General features: G+C 49.5%; 1 protein-coding gene across 4 annotated transcripts in view; it reads right to left on the reverse strand.

Annotated features, from left to right (window-relative positions):
• The window catches only part of SULF2 (sulfatase 2), a 131,075-nt gene that overhangs the window by 94,274 nt on the left and 10,046 nt on the right, over positions 1-26,755 (reverse strand). For all 4 annotated transcript variants that reach the window (XM_055545233.1, XM_055545230.1, XM_055545231.1 and 1 more), the window contains exon 2: positions 4,063-4,332. In XM_055545233.1, the coding sequence (XP_055401208.1) occupies positions 4,063-4,237 (175 nt within the window). In that variant the 5' untranslated portion in view covers positions 4,238-4,332. The remainder of the gene's footprint in view (positions 1-4,062; positions 4,333-26,755) is intronic.

A 26,755-nucleotide genomic window follows, 5' to 3' on the forward strand; every position in this document is an offset into this window, starting at 1 on the left:
GTGCCGCAACTATGAGCCTGTGTGCTCTAGAGCCCACACGCCACAACTAGAGAGAAGCCCGTGGGGAACCACAAAAGTCCCGCATGCCACGCCTAAGACCTGACACAGCAGATAAATAAGCAAATATTAAAAAAACATTTTTCTTTGACAACAGTATTGGTAACAGTGAAAGCTACTGACAAACACGCTCCCAATCTAGAAACAACTCAATAGCCATCCCAAGAGAAGGGTTAAGTAGAGTTGTGGTTAAGACCATAGGCCCTGGGTTCAAATCTTATTTGGCCACATCCTAGCTGTGTGGCCTTGGACTAGTGACTTAGTTTCTCTAGGCTTCAGTCTCTGCATTCAAAGGAACAGGAGCGACCTAGGCATTTTAAATTCACCCTGGTTTTCTCTGCTTTCCTCTCTCCACGTCCTCATCACGCCCGGAGCTCCTTTCCTTATATCTGCATGTGATTTGTTTGAGACTCACAGGTGCAAACCTACAATTGGATTCTGACATGAGACTTAGATCACGCAGCTGCAGCAAAAATCCAGTGCTCCTAAGAGTGGATGTTCAATCATTAGCCTTGGTTCAGGTCAAAAATCTAGGATCCCCTTTTGTCCTCAGCCCCCCACCCATCTACCCATGCACGTCTTCCAGATTCACTGTTCCTGCCCTGGTCCCAGCTCCCGTCCTCGCCTGCCCCGGTACGGTCCTGTCCTTCTACCAGCACCTAATTTCAACATTACAGCCAGAGGGATCCTACTGGAACCTAAGTCAGGTCACAGCCCTCCCTTGTGTCTATTCCACTACAAATAAACCTCAAAATCATCACCGTGACGACAAGGTCCCACACAACCTGGCCTCATCTCTCTCCACTTACACCCCGGCTCTCACCATTCCAGCTCACAGGCCTTCTTTCTGTCCTGACCCACCGAGCTCATTTCTGTCTTGCCTTTCCTGTTCTCTCCAGCTAGAGGGATCCTCCCCCAGCCCCTCTCCTCCCAGCACAGTGCACTTAATCAATATCTATTGAATGCATGAATAAGCGTCCAGGGAGTCTTGAATTCTCAAGCATAACTCTGATGGAGACAGCTTGAGGGACCCCACGAGGCATGACCAAGGTGCGCTGAGGTCAGATGCTGCCTGTGAGTGCTCTTTGCAGAATTCTGCCAGAAACAAAACTCACGGCCCCATGGCCACATTCTATAGGCTCCCCATGGTTATCAAATTTGGCTCATGCTAAATGCTGCTGGGGAGCTGTTCAGTCACTAAGTCGTCTCCAACTCTTTGAGACCAAGTGGACTACAGCATGCCAGGCTCCTCTGTCCTCCACTATCTCCCTGAGTTTGCTCAGATTCATGTCTATTGGGTCAGTGATGCTATCTAACCATCTCATCCTCTGCTGCCCCCTTCTCCTTTTGCCTTCCATCTTTCCCAACATCAGGGTCTTTTCCAGTGAGTCAGCTCTTTGCATCAGGTGGCCAAAGTAGTGGAGCTTCAGCATCAGTCCTTCCAATGAATATTCAGGGTTAATTTCCTTTAGGATTGATTGGTTTGAGAAACAGGTATCCTATGTGTCAAACTGTCAATAAAAGCCCTAGGCTATGATTGCTTCTGGCTGCAAATTGTTTTTGCACCAATCAACTCGCTGAGAAACATCTATACTTGTGATCATTAATACAAATCATTAAAAAGGAGTGGCTTGGAGGCATATAAATCACCTTTTCTTGGTGCTTAAAAGACTGATTTCAAAAAGGGTGTAGATTTGCATTTGGATCATCACCACAATCTTATGTTTGACTGCAAAGGCTTTTCTGGTCAACCTTTAAATTTGTTGCCACCGACAATATTTAGTTTTCCTTTGACAGTGGACAGAAGCTAAAAGCCCACCCCTCACCTGGTCAACTGTGGCACTCCTCACCACAACCCTTGGGAGCCTTCACAATCTGGCTCCCTTCCTTCTCTCCAGGGTCATGTTATGACCCTTCCACAGGCTCTGGCCACATCTATCTCCTTGGTCCTGCCTCAGGGCCTTTGCACATGCTGTACCCTGTGCTTGGAAGGCTTTGCCCCAGATTTTCACAGTACAAGGTAGTATTGACTACCATGTCTATCGTCATCACTGTTAGTAAGAGGGGGAAATCCAATTTATAGGACAAGGAAAACGCACAGGGGCTTGTACGCTGTCTCGTACGGCAGACACACGTGGCTACTGAGCACTGGAAAGGCGGCTGGTCCTGAGCTGTCCTCTAGGTGTACATGCCAGATTTCAAAAGCAATAAAAAAATATAAACTATGCCAGAAGACTCTTGAGAGTCCCTTGGACTGCAAGGAGATCCAACCAGTCCATCCTGAAGGAGATCAGCCCTGGGATTTCTTTGGAAGGAATGATGCTAAAGCTGAAACTCCAGTACTTTGGCCACCTCATGCAAAGAGTTGACTCATTGGAAAAGACTCTGATGCTGGGAGGGATTGGGGGCAGGAGGAGAAGGGGACGACAGAGGATGAGCTGGCTGGATGGCATCACTGACTCGATGGATGTGAGTCTTGGTGAACTCCGGGAGTTGGTGATAGACAAGGAGGCCTGGTGTGCTGCAATTCGTGGGGTCACAAAGAGTCGGACACGACTGAGTGACTGATCTGATCTGATGCCATTAATGATGTTTTTATATTGATTACATGTTAAGATGACAATAGATATATTGGGTCTTTAAAAAATTAATTTCCCCAGCTTTCTACTTTTTTTCTAAAAAAAAAAAAAAAGTGTAGCCACTAGGAAATTTAGAATTACTTATGTGACTTGCATTTGTGCCTCACTTGATAGATCTCAAGGGTAGCGCTGTGTGGGGTTTAATGTGGAGAAATGGAAATGGTAAAATCAGTGAATTCGAAGGGGGAGAAGACACAAGTAAAGGAGAAACAGGGCTGACACTGAGAGACACCCCCAAAGGTGAGCTGGACATGTAAGTGGAATTTAACCCCAGGAGCAGAAGGTCCAGCTGGTTGACTCTGGGGGCCTCACTCCTGGTGGCCTCATGGATGGAGACTTCTCATGTGAGTGAAAATGTGGCGAGAGGTGCCTCATGAAGACGAAGGTGTCCAGCTGGGTGGAGGAGCCCAGGGACTCGCTTAGGAGGGAGAGGGAGGAGGCCAGGAGGGTTTACAGAGTGAAGCAAGGACACGACCAGGGGAGCGGGGGGCTGTGTGAGGGATCAGGGAGGGCGTCCTGCTGTAAACCAGCGCCGTCTCGGCAAGGGCCCTCCTCCTCACCTGCTCTACCTGGAGCCCACAGGACCAGAGGGGAAACAGTTCAGGATGAGAGGCGACTGTCCCCACCCTCCCAAGCCACCATCCCTGTAAACTGAGTCAGGTCACTAGCAATAGCGGCCACCCTCCCTTTCCCGAGATGCCACCAAGGAAGGCTGAGCCCACCCTTCCTTGGGTTAAGACTGGTGCCACCTATTAAGATGGGCGGAACAGGGGTGCGCGTTTGCAGGTGTGTGTGCACACACACGCTGCCCAGGCTGGCTCCCCCTTTTTGTTCAGCATCAGCTCAAGTACCACCTCCTCTGAGAGGCCCCCCCTGATTACTAATGCAAAGTAGCTCCGACCATCACCACAAGCCAGAATCCTCTACAGTTACCCCAGAACGTTTCTCCCTTCTTTAAATTATCTTCCATATGAACTAGCAATGACCTTGATTATCTGTCTCCCGCATTCCATGAGACTAGAGACGATGCCTGCCTCACTCATTACTGAAGTTCCAGGTCCTAGAATATGGCCTGGAATGTGGTAGGTTCTCAGTAGAAATTGGACAACAAGTCATCAACTGGTCTTAACATCTCTTTTCCTTAGGACTTTGGAGGAATCTAGGAATGGTTCTCATTAGGAAAATGTTGGAGGCCCCTAACCTTGAGGACCCAGCTGTGCATCCCCGTGTGCAGGGCCACCCCTGGGACTCGGTTCAGTCCATTAGAAGTGAACTCTGCAGGGTCAACCCAAGCATCTGCATCAGGGGCCCGAGACCCGGCACGGAGAGCCTGGGGGATGCCGCCTGCCAGCAGCTGGGTGCTTACCGAGCTCCACGTCCTGGTCGTCCGTCAGCACCAGGATGATGTTGGGACGAATGTTTCTGCGATCCCTCTGAAACCTGCCTTTCAGGCGGTGGTGGGACAGGAAGGCCGCACTTCCATCCAGTAGAGAGAAGACCGCTGCAGAGAGCAAGCAAAGCAGGATGCCGGCGGGGGCCATGTTATGTTTCCGCGGACCCCCTTGCTTCTGGAGGGATGCAGGAGTCTGGAGCTGTGCTCCGCGGATTTGTTTCTCTTCCCTCTCTACTCAAGGACCTAGAGGAAGAGGAAGCGAGTTAGGCCACAGGTTGCATGATGGTATCTTCGATGGCTTCTGGCAGGGGCAGAGAGAACTTCTTTGATCAGTGATAGCTACAGCGGAGCAAACACCCAATTCAGTTAAAGTTGCAAGAAAAGTTATTTGCAACTGGCTCAGGTTTTCCTGGCTGGCAGGAAAGCCTCCGGACACCACTTCTGCAGACAGCATTCCTCCCCTGGACTCAGCCATCCTCTGGATATGTCTGTGTGAGCCCAGGTCCCAAGTCAGGTAGTCGGCCTGCCTCCCAACCCTTCGACCAACACAAGAGAAATCACTCCACGGTGAAAGGAGAGGAAAAAGCCTGGGAAAGCAGACATTTCTGGTCATCTCTTCTCTGCCAGCGCCAAGTGCCGCGGAGGATGCAGAGATGAGTGGATGCACCCCCAGCTCTCAGGTAGCGTGTGATTCGGGGACTGGTCTGGACCAGCCAGGCTGATGCTGTGGGCTAGGCAACTCTGTATTTCAGTCTTAGCTCCATCACTCACCAGCTGGGTCTCCCCATCAACAAGCCAGTGAGGAACCTCAGTTTCCCCATGAATAAAACGGGGATATATGACTGTTGAAGAACTCAACCCAAGGTGGGGGGTGTTCACAAAGGTCCCCTGTCAGTAGGTCCTGTGATAGGGTAAGATGTCCATATTGGTTTTAAGTTGCGAAACAAAATGACAACAGAGAAAACTGAGAGCTCAACAGCTGAGGGAAGAGAAGCGTCAAGTCCCCTGTGACCCTGGTCAGCCCCTTGACTCAGGTCAGATGGGGTCACCAGTAAAGGGCGGGAGAAGGAAGGCGGGGTGGCTAACCTGGTCTCAGGCAGGTCTCAGATCTCGCTCTGCTCTTTGCTCTCTGCAGTTTTTTTTTTTTTTTTAACTTCTTGAGGAAATGAGCCTTCAACTCCTGTCCAGATATAGACCTTTTGGTCTCATCTATTTAAAATGAGGGAAAGAGTGAACAAGCAGACGTGTTGGGAGGAAACCAAGCTTGTCGGCCTGAGTCACCGTCCCCACGACCTTGAAGGACTCCTCCTGCCCCTGCTGTCACTGGGAACCCTGCCTCGCCCCAAGCCAGGGCTCAGGGAACTCATCGAGGACGCCAGGGTCTGCAGCGGGGGGTGTGTGGTCTGTGTGACCCCACCCGGGGATGGCACCAGCTGCCTATGGGGAATCCCACTTCCTCCCCAACCTGCTGTTCCCACCTCCATCCTCTCAGAGGCAGCCAGCAGGGTCTTCCTAAAATTCAGATCCAAACATGCAACTCACAAGGCCTGGGTAAGGCAAGACCAGGGAGGTTCTCAGGCTCCAGGTCTGAAGGGGCTCTCACTCTAGGTGGGCAGGTGTAAGATGATCAGCTCACCTTAGTCCCAGCCCTGTCACTCACCTGTTCAGACCCTTCCCTGGCTTCTCAGGGCTCAGGCTACAAAATGCAAACTCCCAACAAGCCTTATGGGGTGGTGGCGGGGGGGGTCCAGCCCCTGCCCACCTCTCCCCCATCCTCCCAATTGCTCTCAGATGCATGGCTTTTTTCTGTCACTCAGACAAGACTTTGCCTTCCAACGTGGGGGCTGCAGGTCCAATCGCTGGTCTGCAACCTAAGATCCCACAGGCATCCCGGCCAAAAACCCAAAACATAAAACAGAAGCAATATTTGTAACAAATTCAGTAAAGACTTTAAAAATGGTCCACATCTAAAGAATCCTTTAAAAAAAAAAAAGGCATCAGCACAGTATTTTGAAAGAGAAAACTTTCTACCCAAGGATAAATAAAACAGCCGCATCCCTTCCCTGGAGAACTAACCACACAAAGTCAAAGAGAGCAGAAATCGGGCTGCCCCATCTAACAGCTTCTGGTTCACATTTAATGCTCTAAGCTGAGCCCTGGGCTGGCGGCTCCCACATCTGCACTGTCTCTGTGCAGGAAATTAGCAGGTGTTGAAAGGCGACAAAGCACATTAGCACCATCGGGAAACTTTCTGCTGGAGGTAATGGGAGGCTTGAGAGAGTTCAAAGGAGACATGCCGAAGATTCTAGTGGTCCTGAAATTACCCTGGATCATGGGAGGGGGTCCTTGATCATGTTATCAGTCCATGTCCCACCCCCTTTCGGGAAACAAAGAAGACTGCTTTGTGCTTTGCACTTGAAATGTGCTCTTGACTGGTATACCAGTTGGCCCTCCAAAATGGACATTCACAAAGCAAGCAGGGAAGCCTGGCATGCTGCAGTCCATGGGATCGCGAAGAGTCAGACACGACTTGATGACTGAACAACAACGAAAGCAAGCAACCCAATCACAAAATGGGCACAAGACCTATATAGACATTTCTCCAAAGAAGACATACAGAGGGCCAAGAGGCACATCAAAGGGTGCTTCGAGTCGCTAATTATCAGAGAAATGCAAATCAAAACTACAATGAGGTATCACTTCATGCTTTTCAGAATGGCCATCATCAAAAATCTACAAAAAATAAATGCTGGAGAAGGCATGGAAAAAAAGGAACCCTCCTGCACTGTTGGTGGGGATGTAAATTGTTGCACCACTGTGGAAACAGTATGGAAGTTCCTTAGAACCTTAAAAAAGAGTTATCATATGATCCAGCAATCCTGCTCCTGGACATACACTTGGACAAAACTATAATTAAAAAAGATACACGCATTCTATGTTCATAGCATCACTGTTCACAAAAGCCAAGACATGGGGACCGTCTAAATGTCCATCGACAGATGAATGGATAAAAAAGATGTGGGATATATTATACCATGCAATACTACTCAGTTACACAAAAGGAGGAAGTAATGCCGCTTGCAGCAACAAGGATGAACCTAAAGATTGTCATACTAAGAGAAGCAAGCCAGAGAAAGACGATGATCGTTTGCTATCACTTAATGTGGAATGTAAAAAACTGATACAAATGACCTTATTTACAAAACAGAAGCAGACTCACAGACATAGAAAACAAACTTATGGTTACCCAAGGGGAAATGGGAGGGCTTAGGGACACATTAGGGGTGTGGAATTAACAGACACACTGCTATACATGAAATAAACAACAAGGGTTTACTCTATAGAACAGGGAACTATATTCAGTATCTTGTTACAACCTATAGTGGAAAAGAACCTGAAGCTGTACACCTGAAACTAACACAATATTATAAATCAACTACAGTTAAATTTAAAAAATGCACATTTATGTTCCTTCAGATGGACACTGAATGATAAAATAATAGGGAGAGAATTTCTAAGGGAAGCCCTACAAACAGCAATTCTCATTTTAAACATATCAACTAGTTTAATAAGCATATATGCCCATCAATATTATACCCATTTTATGGATGAACAAGCTGAGGCACAGAGAATGATGATGAAAACACTTTCCCATGATCATATGGCCAAACAAGGGGCAGAGATGGGGTTCAAACCCAGTCTGGCTGGAGTAAGCAGCTCAACAAGAACCTCCTGGAAGTAGATTTCTGGGTAACTTTCTAAAGGTCTCCCAACCTCAGTTTCCTCATTTGCCTCTGAAGCAGCAGGAGGCCAGGTGCCCTTGGAGGGTCTTTTTGGCTCTGGGCCTGTGATACGGAGGAACATGGGGCCTGGACCAGATGGGGGGTGGAGCTGGGGGATACGGTTGGCTGGACTCTTCCTGGGACCCTTAGGCTGTTCCTCTCTGCTCCCGGGCAGCTCTAACCTTCCAGCCAGGATGCTGATCCTCTGGATGGGAGTCAAAACTCCATGACCAGAGATCAGAGAATAACAGGAGCTAATTACTTCATCAGCTCAAGTCATCAGTAGGTCGATTTTTGATGAATTCCCCCAGCTCCCACTTCCCCTGGCCTGGGGCCAGCCCCTCTCTAGATGCTGGAGAAATCAATTAAAATGACGCAAGGGATTCTGCCTCCATTTTTCTCCTTCTTAGTAAAGATTCAGAGAAGCTGAAGTGAGAGCATATCTGGTGAATCTGCGCAACCCTAGCTGAGTGACACTTTGTCCATCCCTCGGACCCTTCTGCTTATTCCCACCAGCTGGGTTCCCTTCCTGCTCTTCGTCCTGTGTCTTCCTCACAGACCCTGGCAAAGCCAAATCGGCCCAAGAAGACATCACTGGAAAAGCCGAATGCCCTGAGTGTTCAGAAACAGCACTCCTGCTTCTGGATTTATCTGATTTGCAGAGAGGAGCAGGTCTCAGTATCATAGCTTTGGGCCTTCATGCGGGCCTGTCTGGGAAGACCCACATGGCTATTTTCCTCTGAGGATCCCCAAACTCAACAAGAATGGCTGAGAGGAGTTCGGGAGCAGTCGGGCAGCCCAGGGAGAGGCAGCGGGAGAGGAAGAAGCAGGCAGAAGTGGAAGCAGGAGTTGATGGGACAGGAGGTGAGAAGAAAGGAGACTGGGATGTGGAGATCCCCGGAGTCCCTGGCTCAGACATGGGTCCCGCCTACGTGGTCCAGAGAGCCAGACCGCATATGTCTCCCTTCACTCACTCTACAAATAAGTATTTAGGGTTACGTGGTAGGGTAACCCTGTCTGGGTTATGACAGCCTCATTTGTTTCCCTGCTTCCACACTCAGCTCCTTCTATCAAGCAGGCAGAAGGATCCTGTTAAAGACAAAATTTGCCTTCCTCCACAGCAGAGCCCTCCAGGGCTCCCATCTCATGCCAAATAAAACTCCCAAGCCCTCCAAAAGGCCTAGAAGACCCTATGCCTTCTGTCCATCCCCTTCTGACCTCATCACCTCCACTCCCCCCACCTTTACCCATTTAACTCTGGTCACATGGCACCTGTGCTGCTCCTTGCCCAAGCCAGGCATGTCCCCACCCCAGGGCCTTTGAATGTGCTGTCCTCGCTGCCCACAGCCTTCATTCAGATCTCTTCATGGCCTTTTCCTCACCTCCTTCAGGTCTTTGCTCAAATTTCACCTCTGCAGGTTAAAACAGAAAGCTCTTCCCTCCCTAGGAGCACCTACCACTTCTGACAGCTACATATTTTACTTATTTTTTTGTCAGTCTCCCCCACAAGAATGTCAGTTCTTTGATGGTATGGATTCTGGTCAGCTTTGTTCACATCTGTACCATTAGTCACTCAGTCGTGTCTGACTCTATGACCCCATGAACTATAGCCTGCCAGGCTCCTCTGTCCATGGAATTCTCCAGGCAAAAACTCTGGAGTGGATAGTCATTCCCTTCTCCAAGGAATCATCCCAACCCAGGGACTGAACTCAGGCCTCCTGCATTGCAGTCAGATTCTTTACCATCTGAGCCACCAGGGAAACTCAGATGGGGGCACTGATCACTCCCTTTTTCTGCTTATGTGCAGTTTGAACATAGGCTAGAACATGTGACCCAAGTGGAGCCAGTCAGCACATTCCATCTCTTTAGTTCCAATGATTGGCCCAGAGACACACACGTGATCCAAGCCTGGCCAATGAGAGAGAAGTAGGAAACAGCAGGGTGGATACCGAGAGCTGGAAAGCGGTAAACCTAGCCCAGCTACCAACTGGAGCCTGAGAGAGGATGCTGGTGTTGGTGGGCTAAACCAAGTAGCACCTTGGAGTCAGTTACAGGTTCAAACAAGTGCCCTATGTTGCTTAAGCTGATCCGAATTGGGGCTGTCATTTGCAACAGGAAATGCCCAGATCAACACAGTAAATACCCTAAAAGAATAATGAGGAAAAATGAGGAAGAATTACAATTAAATTTTAATTATTTAATTCTGCTTATTGCAGAACTCGGCCAATACTAAACACTTTTCCTGTGTTAACTCAGGACACCTTTCAACAACGCTGCTGCTAAGTCACTTCAGTCATGTTCGACTCTGTGCGACCCCATAGACGGCAGCCCACCAGGCTCCCTCGTCCCTGGGATTCTCCAGGCAAGAACACTGGAGTGGGTTGCCATTTCCTTCTCCAATGCGTGAAAGTGAAAAGTGAAAGTGAAGCTACTCAGTCGTGTCCGACTCTTAGCGACCCCATGGACTGCAGCCTACCAGGCTCCTCCATCCATGGGATTTTCAGGCAAGAGTACTGGAGTGGGGTGCCATTGCCTTATCCATCAACAACAATGTTAGGATGCTCCAATTGAGGGTGAGGAAGCTGAGGGCATGGAGAGGTTCGAGAACTTTCCCAAGGTCGTGCTGCTTGGATGCTGAATATTATCCCTTGACTGACCCCCTCCCCATCTCCTCTCCTCTCTTTGCTGTGCCCCAGGAGGTTCACTTGGCTGGACCACATCAACGAGCTCTGTGCTAAAGGAAATGCTGCCCAGGGAAGGGAGGATGGGAGGAGAGAAAGGCCTGGGTAATTTCCAGGTATCTTCCCTGTCCAGTTGCTGTGAACGGAGCATATCCCTCTATTACTCTACTGAAGGCCACGGCTCCTGTGGGTGGCCCTTGCCAGGTTCCAGCGAATGGCCCCCACTGTCCCCTAGCCCCAGAGATTTGTATTATTCATTTTACATCTCTGTGGGAGGCACCATCTATTTCCTGCAGGGCACCTGTGCTGATAAAGCAAGCAGATAGCGTGCCCGAGATTTACACCCAGATATCCTGACCCCAGAGTCCTCTCTTGACTCCTCCGTTTACTTGGAAACTGACATATGATACTAGAAGCTGAGGTTAAGTGTGTTGTAGAAACAGGAAGGGAAAGAGGGAACTGCTGATCTGCGGGCAGGCAGGGATGGCTGCGTGGAGTCCTTACAGAGAAACGTTTGAGAAGCCTAAGAGGAACAAAGTTCTGAAAAATCCACAGGATTTGGGTGGACTCTGAAGAAGGCACAAAGGACAGAGTGCCTCAGGCAGGGGAAATAGCTTCAGCAAGTAGCAGGCAGTGTGGGAGGGGTGAGATGTGCGGTCCCAAGCCTTGCAAGCCTAGAAACTGTCTAGACAGAGGCTGACACACGCACATCTGGTAGACCCTGTACTCCCCCAGTATCTACCTTTTCTGGGGAGAGGAAGCTTGGCCGTCCTTCTCTCCTCTCCAGGGCTGTCAAAGAAAGGACAGGAGCTCCTGCAATCTACAGTCCACAGACTCTCTGTCTCCCTGAGCCAAATCCAAGGGTCAGGTGGCTCTCTGTAACTGTCCTTGGAATTTCAGCAGGAGGCAGAGAACCAAACCCACAGGACAGGAAATAGAAGGGTCCTTAGAGGATGGAGGGAAAGATCAGGTTTCAAGACAAGAACTCAGGATCTGGAAAGGAAAATTAGGGCATAAAGAGAACAGCCCAGGAACCCAGTTGCCTGCACAACTATTCAGGTGCCAAGAGACTCTCGAATGCCTGCTCTGTACCAGGCATAGTTCTTGGCACTGCATATAAAACAGTGGGAAAAAAAAGTATCTGCCCTCATGGAGCTGACATTCTAAGGAGTCAACATATCAGAAGCTGGAGTCGAAAGAGTCCAGCGAATGGTGAAAAGTGTCGGAAAACATGATTGGAAATAATGATCAACCACAGGTAAACTCTTAGAATGGGATCATGGATTATAGAGCAAGCTCAAAGAAAGTTTAAAAATGATATATTTGAAGTCTTGAGAAGCTGAGCATCAAAGTGTTTTGCATACCACCATATAATTCACACTCAAATCTGAGTAGAGCCCTTATCAGACCTGAGCCCATCCGAGCCTTCTGAAGCCCCTGCCTCAGTGACCAGCCCAACAGAGTAATCCAGGTGCTTCGGTATGACTATGAAGAGGTACCTCTTATTTCCAGCTGGCTACCTTGGTCCACGTCGGTCCACCGTGAGGATGAGGGAAGTGATGCCGTCTCGCCTCATGCAGAGTGGGATGAAGGCACCACGCAGAAGAAAACACAGCTTCGAAACAGAACGTTCTTGGGTTTTGCCAACATTTGAGACCGTGGATCTGGCCAAGCCCAAAGGAGGAAGATCCACCTCCGGGGTCTTTGTTTCAGGCACCCAGGGATTCTGCTATGTCCTGCAACGGCTTTGAGGTCTCTTCTTTCTTTTAGGGTCACTTTCTCACACTTCGACTCTCTAAGGACATGAATCAAATTCTCTTGTTCTCTTAGGTCACTCGGAATTTCTTTCTTGGTCACTTGCAACCGAATGAGCCCAACCGGTAGAGCAGGCTGGGGGCAGAGAGTTGACTCAGGCGGCTTCCCAACACCATCTGCCTCCATGTACAGACGCCTGATGACATAGCCGCCAGCCCCTGGCCTGGGCCCCGCTCTGCCTTATCACAGGCAGACCCTCCTTCTCCTTATTTGCTGACGAGAGGAAGGTGGTGCAGAAAAGGGGAAGAAATGTGAGCGTGGGAGTCCTGAATTCTGGTTCTGATCCGCCCCAGTTTCCTCGCCTGCCAAGAAAAACAGACTGTTCCCCGGGCACAGCCTGGGACTCAGGACCGGTGGAGCCTGAAGCAGACAGGGAGGTCCTCCTCCCCTCCCTCCCTGCAGAGGCCTCCCTCTCTGACTCCTGGCCTCATCCAAGGTCTGTTCTCTTCAGAGCGCCCTTCACCGTGTCTGATTCCTCGATGCACTCTTCTGCTCAAGTTTGTATCTTGCAGGGAGTTGTTTTCCCCACCAGAAGCTCTGCACGGGTAGGGGCTGTCTCTTTCTCACTCCATAGCTTCAGCCCCTGGCTCAGCCCCGTGGGCGCTAGTTCTTCAGGTTAACAAATATTTACTGAGAACCTACTCTGCACCATAAATTAGGCTGAGAGCCGAACAACTGCTGCTTTCAAATTGTGGTGCTGGAGAAGACTCTTGAGAGTCCCTTGGACTGCAAGGAGATCCAACCAGTCCATCCTAAAAGAGATCAGTCCTGGGTCTGGACTGATGGGTTCACTGGAAGGACTGATGCTGAAGCTCCAATACTTTGGCCATCTGATGCAAAGAGCCGACTCATTGGAAAAGACCCTGATGCTGGGAAAGATTGAAGGTGGGAGAAGGGGCAACAGAGGATGAGATGGTTGGATGGCATCACCAAATCAATGACCATGAACTTGGGCAAACTCCAGTAGTTGGTGATGGACAGGGAGGCCTAGAGTGCTGCTGTCCATGGGGTCTCAAAGAGTCAGACACGACTGAGTGACTAAAAAACTTTACATCAGGCCCTGTTCTGTGTGCTGAGGAGCCAGAAATGAATACTCTGACGTGGATCAGACACCAAAATAAAAGACAAGCACACGAGGTGATGAGTCCTAAGGGGAGGGAGTGGGAAGTGCTGGTGTGGGGAGCTTGCATCGTTAAATAGGAGGGTGGCAAGGCCTGAGAGAGGACACTTGGGCAGAGTCCTCCAAGAGGTGAAGGAAAGTGCCTTGTGGATATTCGGGAGAACAGTGTTCCAGGCGCAGAGACAAATGCAAGGGTCCTGAGGTAGGAATGTGGCTGGGGTGTTTGAGGAACATGATGGGGGCAAGTGTGGTTGGGGTGGAGCTGAGTGAGGGGGGACCTGGAACAGTCTAGCCCAGGAATGCTGTGCTTGGATGTAGGTTTTACCAGCATCCTTCTGGCTGTGTGTGGACAGCAGATAATAGGAGTGAGGGTGGTCACACCAAGGCCAGTGAGACGACGGCCACGGACCATGTCTGGACCGGGGTAGGAGCAGCGAAAGGGTGAGAAGGGAGATTCTAAATATTGCTGGATGAGTGAGTGAATGGCTGACTGAACAGAGGGAAGACCGGCACATGCCGAGTGATCCAGTGACTACTTCTGTGCAACAATTTACCTCCAAGCATCACAGTGGAAATCTTTTTTTTTTTTTTTTTTTTTAATGCTCAGGGACTTGGGTTCAGGAATTCTAGCGGGACACAGCAGAAAGGGCTGGTCTCTGCTTTATTGTGCCTGAGGCCACAGCTGGAAAGACTCAAAAGCTGGGGACCTGAATCCTGAGCTTGGTGGCTGTGGGCTGGAGCCTTGGGCCAGGGGTGGGAGGGGGCTTCTCTGTGTGGCCTGGGCTTCCTCACAGCATGGCAGCCTCAGGCTGGTGACTGATTTCTTCTGCAGCTTAGGGCGCCAAAAGTGAGCGTCCCACCAGCCTGGGTGGGACTTCTCTTTAAAATTTATTTGGCTGTACTGGGTGTTAATTGCAGCATGTGGGATCTAGTACCCCAACCAGGGATCGAACCGAGGTCCCCTGCCTTGGGAGCTTGAAGTCTTAACCACTGGTCCATCAGGTAAGTCCTGACCTCATCTCTTCTGACCGAACCTCACTTTTCTGCTGTCCCCAGCATTACTCCCACCATTCTACTGGTCACCAGTGATACGTGAGCCTGGCCACATTCATGGAGGGGCATGGGGCATGGCCCACCTCCAGACAGAGCAATGAGAAGACCACACTGGAGCTCAACACGGGGTGGTGACCTTGTGGGCCCGAGGAAACACAGGAGGCCCGGGCACGGCAGCGGGTGGCAGCCTCCCCCCTGCACACGTCACCCTTCTAGGAAGTGAAACGGCGTCTGAGTCAGATTCCATCTGTCTGCACCTGCCAAGCTTTGGAGTTCGTGCCCACGCCCATATCAAAGATCCCCGAGCCTCAGGAAGTCCTGGGGTGACCGGAAGGTTCCCCCAACCCCTCTCCTCTTTTGTGAACGACCCAAAGGGGTTAGATCAATGGGGCCTGTGCTCAGCTGATTCTGAAAGGAGCAGAAGAGGCAGAAAGCGAGCTGCCCCAGGCGTGAACGCATGGTAACTGCCTCTCCTCCTGTGCCACTTCAGAGAACAGAGGTGCCCCAGTTAGATCTGCATTGAAAACATTGACTTATTCCTGCTTTTTAAAAAGTCCCTTCTTTGTAAGTAGAAAGGAAGCCACCTCCTCAACACAGGAACCCAAACAGAAGTGGGTGATCTGATTTTGGGGAACTGGCCCTCACTTCCCCAGGTCCTTTCCTCCTGCTGATGTGAGCCGTGACCCTCTGCTCAGGGTCACCATCCACTGGGAGGCTGCCCAGGCCACGAAGCTGTCAGCCCTGGTCACATGGGTGGGCTTCTGGCTTGTCCTGGTGGGAGACTTCAGCTAGGGGCTGCTGGGCTGGGTTTGGGAGGGATGTTAAGACAGCCTGGCTGGGCAGGAGAGCTGCAAACAGCTCCTCACCTTTCGGAACTCGGCCCAAGGGCATGTTGCTTCTCCCAGAATTGACCGCTAGGGTTTGATAGGCAGCTGCCAGGAATGTTCTGGGAAGATGGGCAGGGGCTTCTGGCGTGGAGCTAATGGTCCACTCAGCTCCCGAAAGGGCGACCTGATTGACCTTGACCCCAGCACCCCACGTCAGGGTCTCGGAAGCTCTGCTCGTCACCTGCACTCACGTTTGTGCTGGATAGTTTTCTGTTCGCCCCCTTTCTTATTTCAGTAAACGCAGTTACAGAGGCAGTGTTCTCCCTCCGCGGGGAATGAGCGCCACCTGCGCTAAACCGGGGTCTTTCGACTCGGGCACCGCTGGCTTCGGAGCTGCGTCGTCCTCTGCAGCGGCTGCGCATTGCAGGGCGTTGAGCAGCGCCCCTGGCCGCCACCTGTTAGACACAAGAGGCACCCACCCCCAATGGTGACATAAAAAATGTCTCCAGATATTGCCTAATGTCCCTTGGTGGGGGGCAAAATCGCCCCCCAGGTGAGAACCCCAGCCATAAACAGACAGCAGCACAGAGAAACAAATACAGTGACATTACGGTTAAATTCCTGCTTGCCAAGGACACTGGACATTTTCTTGCAAGCGAAGCAGGCCTCCTTGATGACTCAGAGTTTAATGGCCGGGGCAGGGACACCTAAGACGAGGACCCCTGGGTCCCGCCCACCAGGAACCAAGACTCAATCCACTCAGTGGGACCAGGTGGGCTGGAGGCGGGTGGGCTGGCTCACAGGAAGTCTGATGATGTAATGGTCCCCTGTGGAGACACACCCGCGTGCCGTGACCTTTGTCTAAAGTGAGGACACAAACCCAAATGCCTGCAGGGCCCAGGCAAGAGACGGGAGTGAGTGACAAGGGTTTAGGGTCACAGGGAGGGGTGGAGGTGCCGTTCGCAGAATCAAAACAGTCACTACATTTTAAACACTGAGCAGGTCAAACAGAGCTCCCCTGGAGCTTGCCTGGGGGCCCATTTGCAGCCCTTCAAAGCTGTGTGGTCTTTTCTGTGCACCTACTCTGTGCCAGTGCTGTGTGGGATGCTGGGAAACAGCAGGCCAGGCCTCTGTCTTGAAGGAGCTGACATTCTGGTGGGGGAGACAGATTTAACCAATGAAGATGAATCCCTGATGATCTTAAGAGCCTTGTAAGGAGCTGTCAGGATGATAAGATAGGGGAAATCAGGGGAAGCCTCTGGGAGGTAGTGTCTGGGCTGACAACAGAGGTGGGGTAGAGAGTCAGTCGTGGGCGCAATGCTTTCTAAGCAAGGGAAAAGGCACGTGCAAAGGCCCTGTGGTAGGAACGAGCAGGGTCCGTGTGAAGATCAGAGCAAAGACCAGAATGGCGGGAGCAGGGAGCAGGAGTGGCAGCCTGGTATAGGTGAGGCTGCACGCCACCTGCCCTCAGCCCACGCTTTCCTGGTAGGCCACACCTGCCACCCTTCCTGGGTGTTTAGGGGAAACAGGAATCAGATACAGTTCTTCCCACCTCTGTTCTTTGTTCTTTTGTCTTGGCTGTAGACAAAAGCTTCCCTGGCAGCAAGCTACAGAGTTATTTCTGCAAAAGGCCTTTGGCCAAAAGCAATAAAAAGTCGGACCTCAACAGAGTCATTATTCACGCCTAATTGTGGGCTGGTTCTCGGTGTAGACAGCCATGGCCAGGGCTGGCGATTCCAGTCCCACCCCCTCCCATGTGTTAACCCCACCTGTTCTCAGCACTGTTTACCCTCACAGACCCTGTATTTAGGTTTTCAGAGATTGTAGTTTTTTGTATACACATTAAAGGGGTGAAAGGCTATTTTGACTGCCCGGTATTTATAATCCAGTTATTTCTCCCCTTTCACCCAATCTGCAGCCATGTGTACCCTGCTCACTCATCACGCCCTGCTATTAGCAGATGTGTGTCTCATTAGCTCACCTTGGAAACAGCCTGAAGCTTACAATCATTTGAGAAGCTTGTACTCACAGGCGGGGGAGGGCGTCTAAAGCAACTTTTACCAAATAACCCGCTAAATTTAGAGATGGAAGTCAGGGAGAATGTCGAATGACAGATCTGTTCCCAACCCTGGCGTGCTGTGCTGTCTAATTAGCAGCAGCTGGAAATAGCCTGCCACAGGGGAGGAGCGCCTGGGTCAGAGGTGTTCTTGGAGCTGGGATCAGTCTCTGGGGGACTCATCGGGTGTCACAAGGTGTACTGGGTATCTAGGTGCACAGTGGCTGGAAGAAAGGGAGTGGGGTCCGGGCTCCCGGCGTCCACGGTGGGGAGGCAAGAGCCCACCTACTGGGCTGGCTGGTCCGTCACCACCGGGCATGCTCACCTTTTGAAGGGCCAGCTTCAATCAGCCCCATCTTTGGAGTGAAGATGCTGAGCGTGGCCGGGATTCTGGGAGCTAGCTTTGGCCCACATAATGAAGGTGGGGCTCCCAACCCCCTAGCAGTGCCTGAAATATGGTGCCCCTGCCTGGAACAGCATCATGCAGACTTGGGCATACACTTATACCAGACTTGAAAAATATTCATCCATCCATCCTCCATCCGTTCATTCTACAATGCTGACTGCTCATCCTGGGGCAGAGCCCCTTATTCAGGGGCTGTGCAGAGGTTTCTAACTCCTCCTTTCTGGCCAGCATCTGGTCCCCTTCTCTTGACAACAGCACCCCAATTTCCTTTGGAGGATTCTCTCTCTCTCCTGCTAAGATGCCCCACCCTCTCCTGCCATGTCACCAAAGGGTGATCACATGACCAAAGCTGGCCAGTCAGACTCTCTTACTGGGCCCCTGACCCTCAAATGGAACGTTAAGAACAGAAAAAGCAGGGGGGCATTTATCTCCTTGGAACCCCTCCTCCACGAGGCTGCCAGCCACTCCTGCCCCTAGACCCCTAGAACTTCTGAAGAAGAAGCCTTAAGAAGGCCTGGCAGCTTTTATATATGTGCTCTTAGATGTCGGGCTATCCTGAGACGCTACACTGTGAGGAGGTACAAGCAACCATGGGGAAAAACCACGTGGAGGAGGATGGAGCCCTTCAGCTGACCGCCCCATGGGAGCACCGTTTCTGGACCAACAGTCGCTGGCAGCCATTCGGGTGGAGCCATTTTGGACCTTCCAGCTGGCATCACTCAAATCGAGAACCAGCTGGCAACCCATAGTCTTGTTAGAAATAATCATTGCTTTAAGCCACTGAGCTGGGAGTGATGTGTTACACAGCAGACGCAAAGCTAAAGGACCCGGAATGACACCGATGAGAGCCTGTTCCTGCGACTGGAAGGTTTCCTACAGTGAGTTGAGACGTTCGGTCTCCTGGGGCCGGTGGCTTTACTCAGAAGAACACTTAGGGAGAACATCATTCATTCATTCTTTCAATCAGTTTCAAACAGCTGGTACACTGCTATAAAGACGGACAAGTCAAGCTCCTTTTTCCGGTGGGGGCATCACATCCTCTGCCTCAGTTTCCTCAACTTTGAAATGGAGATAACAGGCCCTGGTTAAAAGGATTGTCATGATGATTAAAGGGCTTCCCTGGTGGCTCAGACAGTAAAGAATCCGCCTGCAATGCAGGAGACCCAGGTTCAATCCCTGGGTCAGGAAGATCCCCTGGAGAAGGGAATGATAACCCACTCCACTTGCCTGGAGAATCCCATGGACAGAGGAGTCTGGCAGGCTACAGTCCGTGGGGTTGCAAAAGAGTCAGACATGATTGAGCAACGAACACTTTCCTGATGATTAAACGCTTGGCAACAAGTACCCCATAGATACTAGATTTTATTATCATTAAAATAAATGAAGTTGCAACGTACTGCCCCTAGAAGGGTGGCCATTTGGTGTGAACAAAGTATAGCAACAAAAGACGAACGCGAACACCCACGTGGGCCAGGGAGGTCATGGAACCGAGCGACGCGGGCCCGGTGTAAGGAAAACCTGAACCCACATCTCTCTCTCTCCAGCTCTCACTTCAGCACTTTTGACAGAGGGATCAGCACGCAGAGGCGGCCAGTGTGTCTGGGGGTCATGCACTCAGATGGGTGTGGAGTGAGACGGAAGTGGAGGCCAGGCGGTGCAGGGCCAGGTAGACTTTACTGTGGGGGCAGCGGGCCCCTGGAGGGAGGGTTGTTTTGAGGAGCTGCCAGCCCCCACAAGCCCTATTGTGACTTTGCAGAAATGCACGCCATCGAGGCACTTACTCTCCTGCTTCAGGAGCCCTCCAACTTCAGCTGTATGTTGGGGCAGGGCAGGGGGGCGAACATGATACAGCTCATCAGCTCAGAAGTCATAGAATCAAGCCCTGAGCCCACTTATGCCTTCAGCCTGCTGCCGCCTTGCTAAGCTGGACGGTCCTCAGCAGTAGGAGGCAGACCAATGGCCTTTCTCATAAGCAGAGTGGCTCAAAGGACCACACAGGACGCTAGGTGTAAAAGCACTTCAAAGCTAAAAAGAACTGATGCAGCGATGATGGGAAGCAGTGTAGAGGTTCCTCAGAAAATTAAAAATAGAACTGCCACATGATCTAGCAATTCCACTTCTGGGTATTTATCCTAAGGAAATGAAATCCCTCAAAAACCTATCTGTACACCCCATGTTCAATGAAGCATTACTTACAACAGGCAAGATATGGAAACAATCAAAGAGCCCATCGATGGATGAGTGGACAAAGAAAATGTGGTATACACCTACAGTGGATTATTCAGCCATAAAAATAAAGAACTTCTGTCATTTGTGACAACACAGATGGACCTTAAGGGCATTATACTAAGTGAAATAAGTCAGAGAAAGACAAATACTGCATGATCTCACTTATAAGTGAAATCGAAAAAACCAAACCCATAACTGAACTCACAGATAGAGAGCATATTGGTGGCTGCAAAAGTGAGGGTGAAGGATAAGTGAAACGGGTGAAGGGGGTCAAAGGCACAGACTTCCAGATATAAAGTAAGTCAGTCTCATGCGTGTGAGTTATAGCGTGGTGACTATAATTAACAAGCTGCATTGTATGTTTGAAAGTTGCTAACAGAGTAGATCTGAAAAGCTCTTATAGAAAACAAAACAAAACTAAGTATGTGTGGAATGGATGTTAAAACTTACTGGGGTAATCATTTTGCAATGTGTACATATATCAAATCGTTATGTGTATACATCTAAAATGAATACAGTGTTACATGTCAATTATATCTCAACTCAAAAAAGCTAAAAAGTATCTACAAATAAAAGCAATAGTAAAATCTGCCTTTTGAGGCAATGTCCCATGTGCCCACACACTGTTCTGGTGTTTCACAGTAACTCTAGGAGGATGCTACTGGGATTACCTACGTTTTACAGAAGAGGGATCTGAGGCTCACAGAGGCTAAGTGACTGGCCCAGCTCCACCCAGCTTCTGTGTGGCCCAGCTGGGATTCAAACCAGGAAGTCTGGTTCTGGAGTCCATGCCCTTACCCACTATGACACATGGGTTCTCAGTGAGTTCTTCTGTGCAATCACCTGTACCATCTTCATCTCCTGCCCAGGTGGAAACCACCGATACCTAGGTTAGCCCAAGAACTCATCGCCCCATTCACTGCAGAGGCCAACGCATGCCAACCACGTGGATTTATTTCACTGGCTGGACCGACCGGGACATTTCAGGAATATGTCAATAGGAGGGTGAGGGGCAGAAAGGAGCTTGGGAAGAACTCTGAGGCAGAAACTGCACGTGCCTCCCCTTCTGGTCGTTCTTTGGTCTACAGGACCCAATTTTTTCAGGGGATGGAACTTGCTGCCCTCTGGCAACAACCAGCATTAGTCTAAGCCAGTAGACTCAGAGGTGTGAAATTGTCCCAAGAGGCGTTTCTCAGGAATTCGTGAGTTTTTGGTTGTCATGTGACTGGGGGATGCTTCTGTTGTCTAGCGGGGGTGCAGGAAACGTGGATAATTCACAATGCTACACACAGTGAAGAATCACCCCAACTGCAGCACGACTTTCTAACATCCCGCCAGACATCCACGGAGGTGAAACAGCTTTTTATACTGCCTGACCTTAGACATTAACTCCATTTCACATATAAACACCAAAGATGCTTTTGTGCGGTTCTATCCTAAACTAAGTCTTCTGGGAATATGACCACTAGGGAACTTGAGGGAAGACGGTAGCTTGTTTCACTCGGAAATTTCGGTAGGCCGTTCTCTATTTTGGAAAAACATATTGCATATGGCCATAGCTCTGGTGGTCTTCGAGCTGTCAAAGCCAAACATCTGTACGTATCTCACCGCATTCCGAGCTGTCAGATCTCCATGATTTTGCCCTAGTGTGAACATCTGCTTCATTACACCCTCTGACGTAGTTGTGCTAAGTGTTCATAGGCTCAATATATAGCTTAATTATAAATCAATTTCCTTTTTAGTTTTCCTTTAAATTACTGTCAGGATACTTTATTATTAAAATATATGTGCAGATAGATTATATAACCTATGAGTTTACTTCAGGGAAACTGGGCAAAATACATTTGCTATAAGAAGAGGGTGTTTGGCCCGCTAATTTGGCGAACCACTGAGCTAAGTCAAACATAAAAAAACTATTTCCCTTGGTCAGTGTTTGGCTTAGAGGTGAGTATAAAACCCAACCCTGGGCCAGTGAAGCATAAAGCTAAGTCTGCTGGTGTTGGGGTGTCCTTGGAAGAATTTTGCTAAGTAAAAGAGATAGCAAGGAGTCCTGCTTTCTAGTCCCATTTTGTATGGGAATATTTCAATGCAAAGAAATGGAGGAGAACAATAGAATGGGAAAAACTAGAGATCTCGTCAAGAAAATTAGAGGTACCAAGGGAACATTTCATACAAAGATGGGCACAATAAAGAAAAGAAATGGTATGGACCTAACAGAAGCAGAAGACATTAAGAGATGGCAAGACTACACAGATGAACTGTACAACAAAGATCTTCACGACCCAGATAATCATGATGGTGTGATCACTGGATTAGAGCCAGACATCCTGGAATGCGAAGTCAAATGAGCTTTAGGAAGCATCACTATGAACAAAGCTAGTGGAGGTGATGGAATTCCAGTTGAGCTATTTCAAATCATAAAAGATGACACTGTGAAAGTGCTGCACTCTATATGCCAGCAAATTTGGAAAACTCAGCAGTGGCCACAGGACTGGAAAAGGTCAGTTTTCATTCCAATCCCAAAGAAAGGCAATGCAAAGAATGTTCAAACTATTGCACAATTGCACTCATCTCACACACTAGCAAAATATGCTCAAAATTCTCCAAGCCAGGCTTCAACAGTACATGAACCGTGAACTTCCAGATGTTCAAGCTGGTTTTAGAAAAGGCAGAGGAACCAGAGATCAAACTGCCATCATCCACTGGATCATTGAAAAAGCAAGAGAGTTCCAGAAAAACATCTACTTCTGCTTTATTGACTATGCCAAAGCCTTTGACTGTGTGGATCACAATAAACTGTGGAAAATTCTGAAAGAGATGGGAATACCAGACCACCAGACCTGCCTCCTGAGAAATCTGTATGCAGGTCAAGAAGCAACAGTTCGAACTGGACATGGAACAACAGACTGGTTGCAAATTGGGAAGGAAGTCTGTCAAGGCTGTATATTGTCACCCTGGTTATTTAACTTATATGCAGAGTACATCATGAGAAACGCTGGGCTGGATGAAGCACAAGCTGGAATCAAGATTGCTGGGAGAAATATCAATAACCTCAGATATGCAGATGACACCACCCTTTTGGCAGAAAGCAAAGAAGAGCTAAAGAGCCTCTTGATGAAAGTGAAAGAGGAGAGTGAAAAAGTTGCCTTAAAACTAAACATTCACAAAACTAAGATCATGGCATCTGGTCCCATCACTTCATGGCAAATAGATAGGGGAAACAATGGAAACAGTGAGAAACTTCATTTTTTGGGGGGCTCCCAAATCACTGCACATGGTGACTGCAGGCATGAAATTAAAAGACGCTTGCTCCTTGGAAAAAAAGTTATGACCAACTTAGACAGCATATTAAAGAGCAGAGACATTACTTTGCCAACAAAGGTCCGTCTAGTCAAAGCTATGGTTTTTCCAGTAGTCATGTATGGATGTGAGAGTTGGACCATAAAGAAAGCTGAGTGCCAAAGAATTGATGCTTTTGAACTGTGGTGTTGGAGAAGATTCTTGAGAGTCCCTTGAACAGCAAGGAGATTCAACTATCTCCATCCTAAAGGAGATCAGTCCTGGGTGTTCATTCGAAGGACTGATGCTGAAGGTGAAACTCCAAAACTTTGGCCACCTGATGTGAAGAAGTGACTCATTGGAAAAGACCCTGATGCTGGGAAAGATTGAAGGCAGGAGAAGGGGATGGCAGAGGATGGGATGGTTGGATGGCATCACCGACTCAGTGGACATGAGTGTGAGCAAGCTCCGGGAGTTGATGATGGACAGGGAAGCCTGGTGTGCTGCTGTCCATGGGGTTGTAAAGAGTCAGACATGACCAAGCAACTGAACCGAACTGATGGGGATGTAATGTCCGGAGTTGTGGCAGCCATCTAAGATCATGAAGCAACAAAGACCAAAGACAGGCTGAGGACAGACAAACAGGCTAGGAATAGCCTGGGTTCTTGATGACACTATTTTACCAACAAATTGGCCTCTGGGCTCCCCTGCTTTGGACTCCCGTTATGTGAGATTTAAGTGTTTTCTATTGTATAAGCCACCCTCAGCCAGGAATTCTGTTACTTGTAGTGAATACATCTTGATTCACACTCAGATGATTAGGACTCCAAACCACTAAGACTCTAGTAGGTTTTTCTGTTCTCTGAAATATTGAGGTAAGTGGCCTGTAATCAGAAGTCTGTGGACACTGCCTGTCTCTGGAACATGCCAGAAATGCTGCTTTTGGAAGATCTAATTTTTACCAGAGCATGAACATCTCCTGGACTTTTGTTTTTTAAGAAAACACTCCCCTTCTCTGGCTGCCAAGGTGGGTCAGGTCATCCACTGGGGCCCTGGTCTTGATTCAATAAGAAAGGCTATTGGCAGCATTCTTCCCCTAACACATCTGGCTTCCACCTGGCCAAACACATCTTGGGTACCGCTCATGGTCCCTGGGGATGGCCCTCCCCATCAACTCACACACACAAGCCCTGCTTCATAACAACTCTAGAGTTTGGGATAGAACTCATCCAAGTTTGAAGTGAGGCCCAGGTGTGCAAAGCCGTGGATCCAGGCCTTTTGCAAGGTGAAGCTACACATCAGAAGCCAGGGCCACTGGGCAACGTGTGTTTTGGAATCATAATAAGAGACCGTGGAAAATTCAAAACAGTGGCGGCTGCTGGTTAGAGAGAATTCCATGAAGTCTGGGTCTGGGCTGGAGGAGACGCTCTGGAGACCAGGCTAACAGCTGTTCTACCAAGGAGGTATTGTGCTGCCTGTTTAAGGGCCAGGATCCTTATGAACTTAAGCAATTTCCCAAGGGCATCTGTTGCAGAGTGATGACTGTTTAGCTCTGTCTGCTAATCACGGAGCAATGAGGAGATGGATGGGGGGGGGACAGTGGTTTCAGCCTGAGCCTTTGGGAGTTTCTCAGGACCGTCATAAAGAGGTGAGAGTGTGGGATGTGCTAAAAATATTCATCAAATAGATGCATGACAGGCATTGCAGTGGGGAGGGAAGAGGGCGGAAACCCCACAAGAGAACAAAACACATTCTCCCTAACTGATCATGTCCAGTCCCAAGGCTTAAAATAACATGGATGCACTGATGACTCTCTAATTTCAGTTGCCAGCCCCACACAGCTCCAGACTTGTGTATCCAGCACCCAGTGAGCTTCTGGCCACCCAGGACGAGTGTCATCTCACACCCCACATCTCCAGACTAAATTCTGGATCAGCCTCCCTGCTCCAAACCTTCTCTGCTCGTCTTCTCTACACCAATCACCCTACACCAAGCTGCTTGACTCCTTGGCCCTAGAGATGTTGGGGCTGCCTCATTCCTCATTGTGCGGGTTGGGGGTGTCTTGCACGTTGAAGATGGTTAACAGCATCCCTGGCCTCCACCCACTGGTTTCCAGCAGCATCCCCTCCCTAGTGTGACATCAAAACATCTGCATGTTTTTGTGCTAAGTCGTTTAGTCGTGTCTGACTCCTTGTGACCCGATGGACTACAGCCCCAGTCAGGCTCCTCTGTCCATGAGGATTCTTCAGGCAAGAATACTGGAGTGGGTTGCCATGCCCTCCTCCAGGGGATCTTCCTGATCTGGGGATCGAACTCGTGTCTCTTAAGTCTCTTGCATTGACAGGCGGGGTTCTCTACCATTAATGCCACCTGGGAAGCCCCCCCAAAACATCTCCAGACATTGCTAAATGTCCCCTGGAGGGGGCAGAGCTGTCCTTGGTTGGAAACTACAGTGCTTCCCTCACTTTGAGCATCCAATCCATCAGAAAGTTCCACTGGTTCCACCTTCAAGATACATCTCCAATTCACCCCTTTCACTCCATCTCCTCTGCTACCACCAAAATCCTGGCCAATATCAGCTTGCAAACTCATATCCCAGCTTCCTCTTACAAAGCATCCTTCTCATGGTAGCCACTGAGATCTTTCTAAAATACAGATCTTGTCATTCCTGGACTTAAAACTCTCCAATGGTTTTCCATTTCATTTGAAATAAAAAATGAATTTCTCGCCCTGGCCCTCATTTCTCACCACTGGCCTCATTTCCCCACTACCCCTCTTCTTACTCACTGCCCTTCAGACCACTGAACTTCACCTCATGTTTTAAACTGGTGTCTCAAATAGGCCACCCCTCTCCATCTCCAGGCCTTTGCGCTGGCTGTTCCTTCTACCCAGAATGTTCTTCCTTAGGTTGTGGGCTCATCTCAAAAAATTTAGGTCACAGCTTAAAAGTCACATCCTCAGAGAGGCCTCCCTGACCACCTGTCAAAAGCTGTGCCCCACCCCCATCATTTCTGTCATGTTACTATCTTGTTCCTGGAGGAGGGCATGGCAACCCACTCCACTGTTCTTGCCTGGAGAATCCCATGGACAGAGGAGCCTGGCAGGCTACAGTTCATGGGGTTGCAAAGAGCCGGACAAGAAACTAACACTTTTCACTTTCAACTTGTTTCCACCATAGAGGCTGTCACTTTCTGAAAAAGTCTCAGACTTGTTTGTTTGTATATTATCTTCTCACCCTCTGGAATGTAAATGCCATGTTGGTTCTCTCTTGCCCATCCTAATGCCTAACACAGAGCCTGGCACACTGTAGCTGCTCAGTAGACACATGTGCACTGACAAATAAGAGGAATCCCTCTTAATCTATGCTGCTAGGTTGCTTCAGTCGTGTCCGACTCTGTGCGACCCCATAGACGGCAGC

This window comes from Bubalus kerabau, chromosome 13 (genome assembly GCF_029407905.1).
Source record: "Bubalus kerabau isolate K-KA32 ecotype Philippines breed swamp buffalo chromosome 13, PCC_UOA_SB_1v2, whole genome shotgun sequence".
NCBI classification, from domain to species: Eukaryota; Metazoa; Chordata; class Mammalia; order Artiodactyla; family Bovidae; genus Bubalus; species Bubalus kerabau.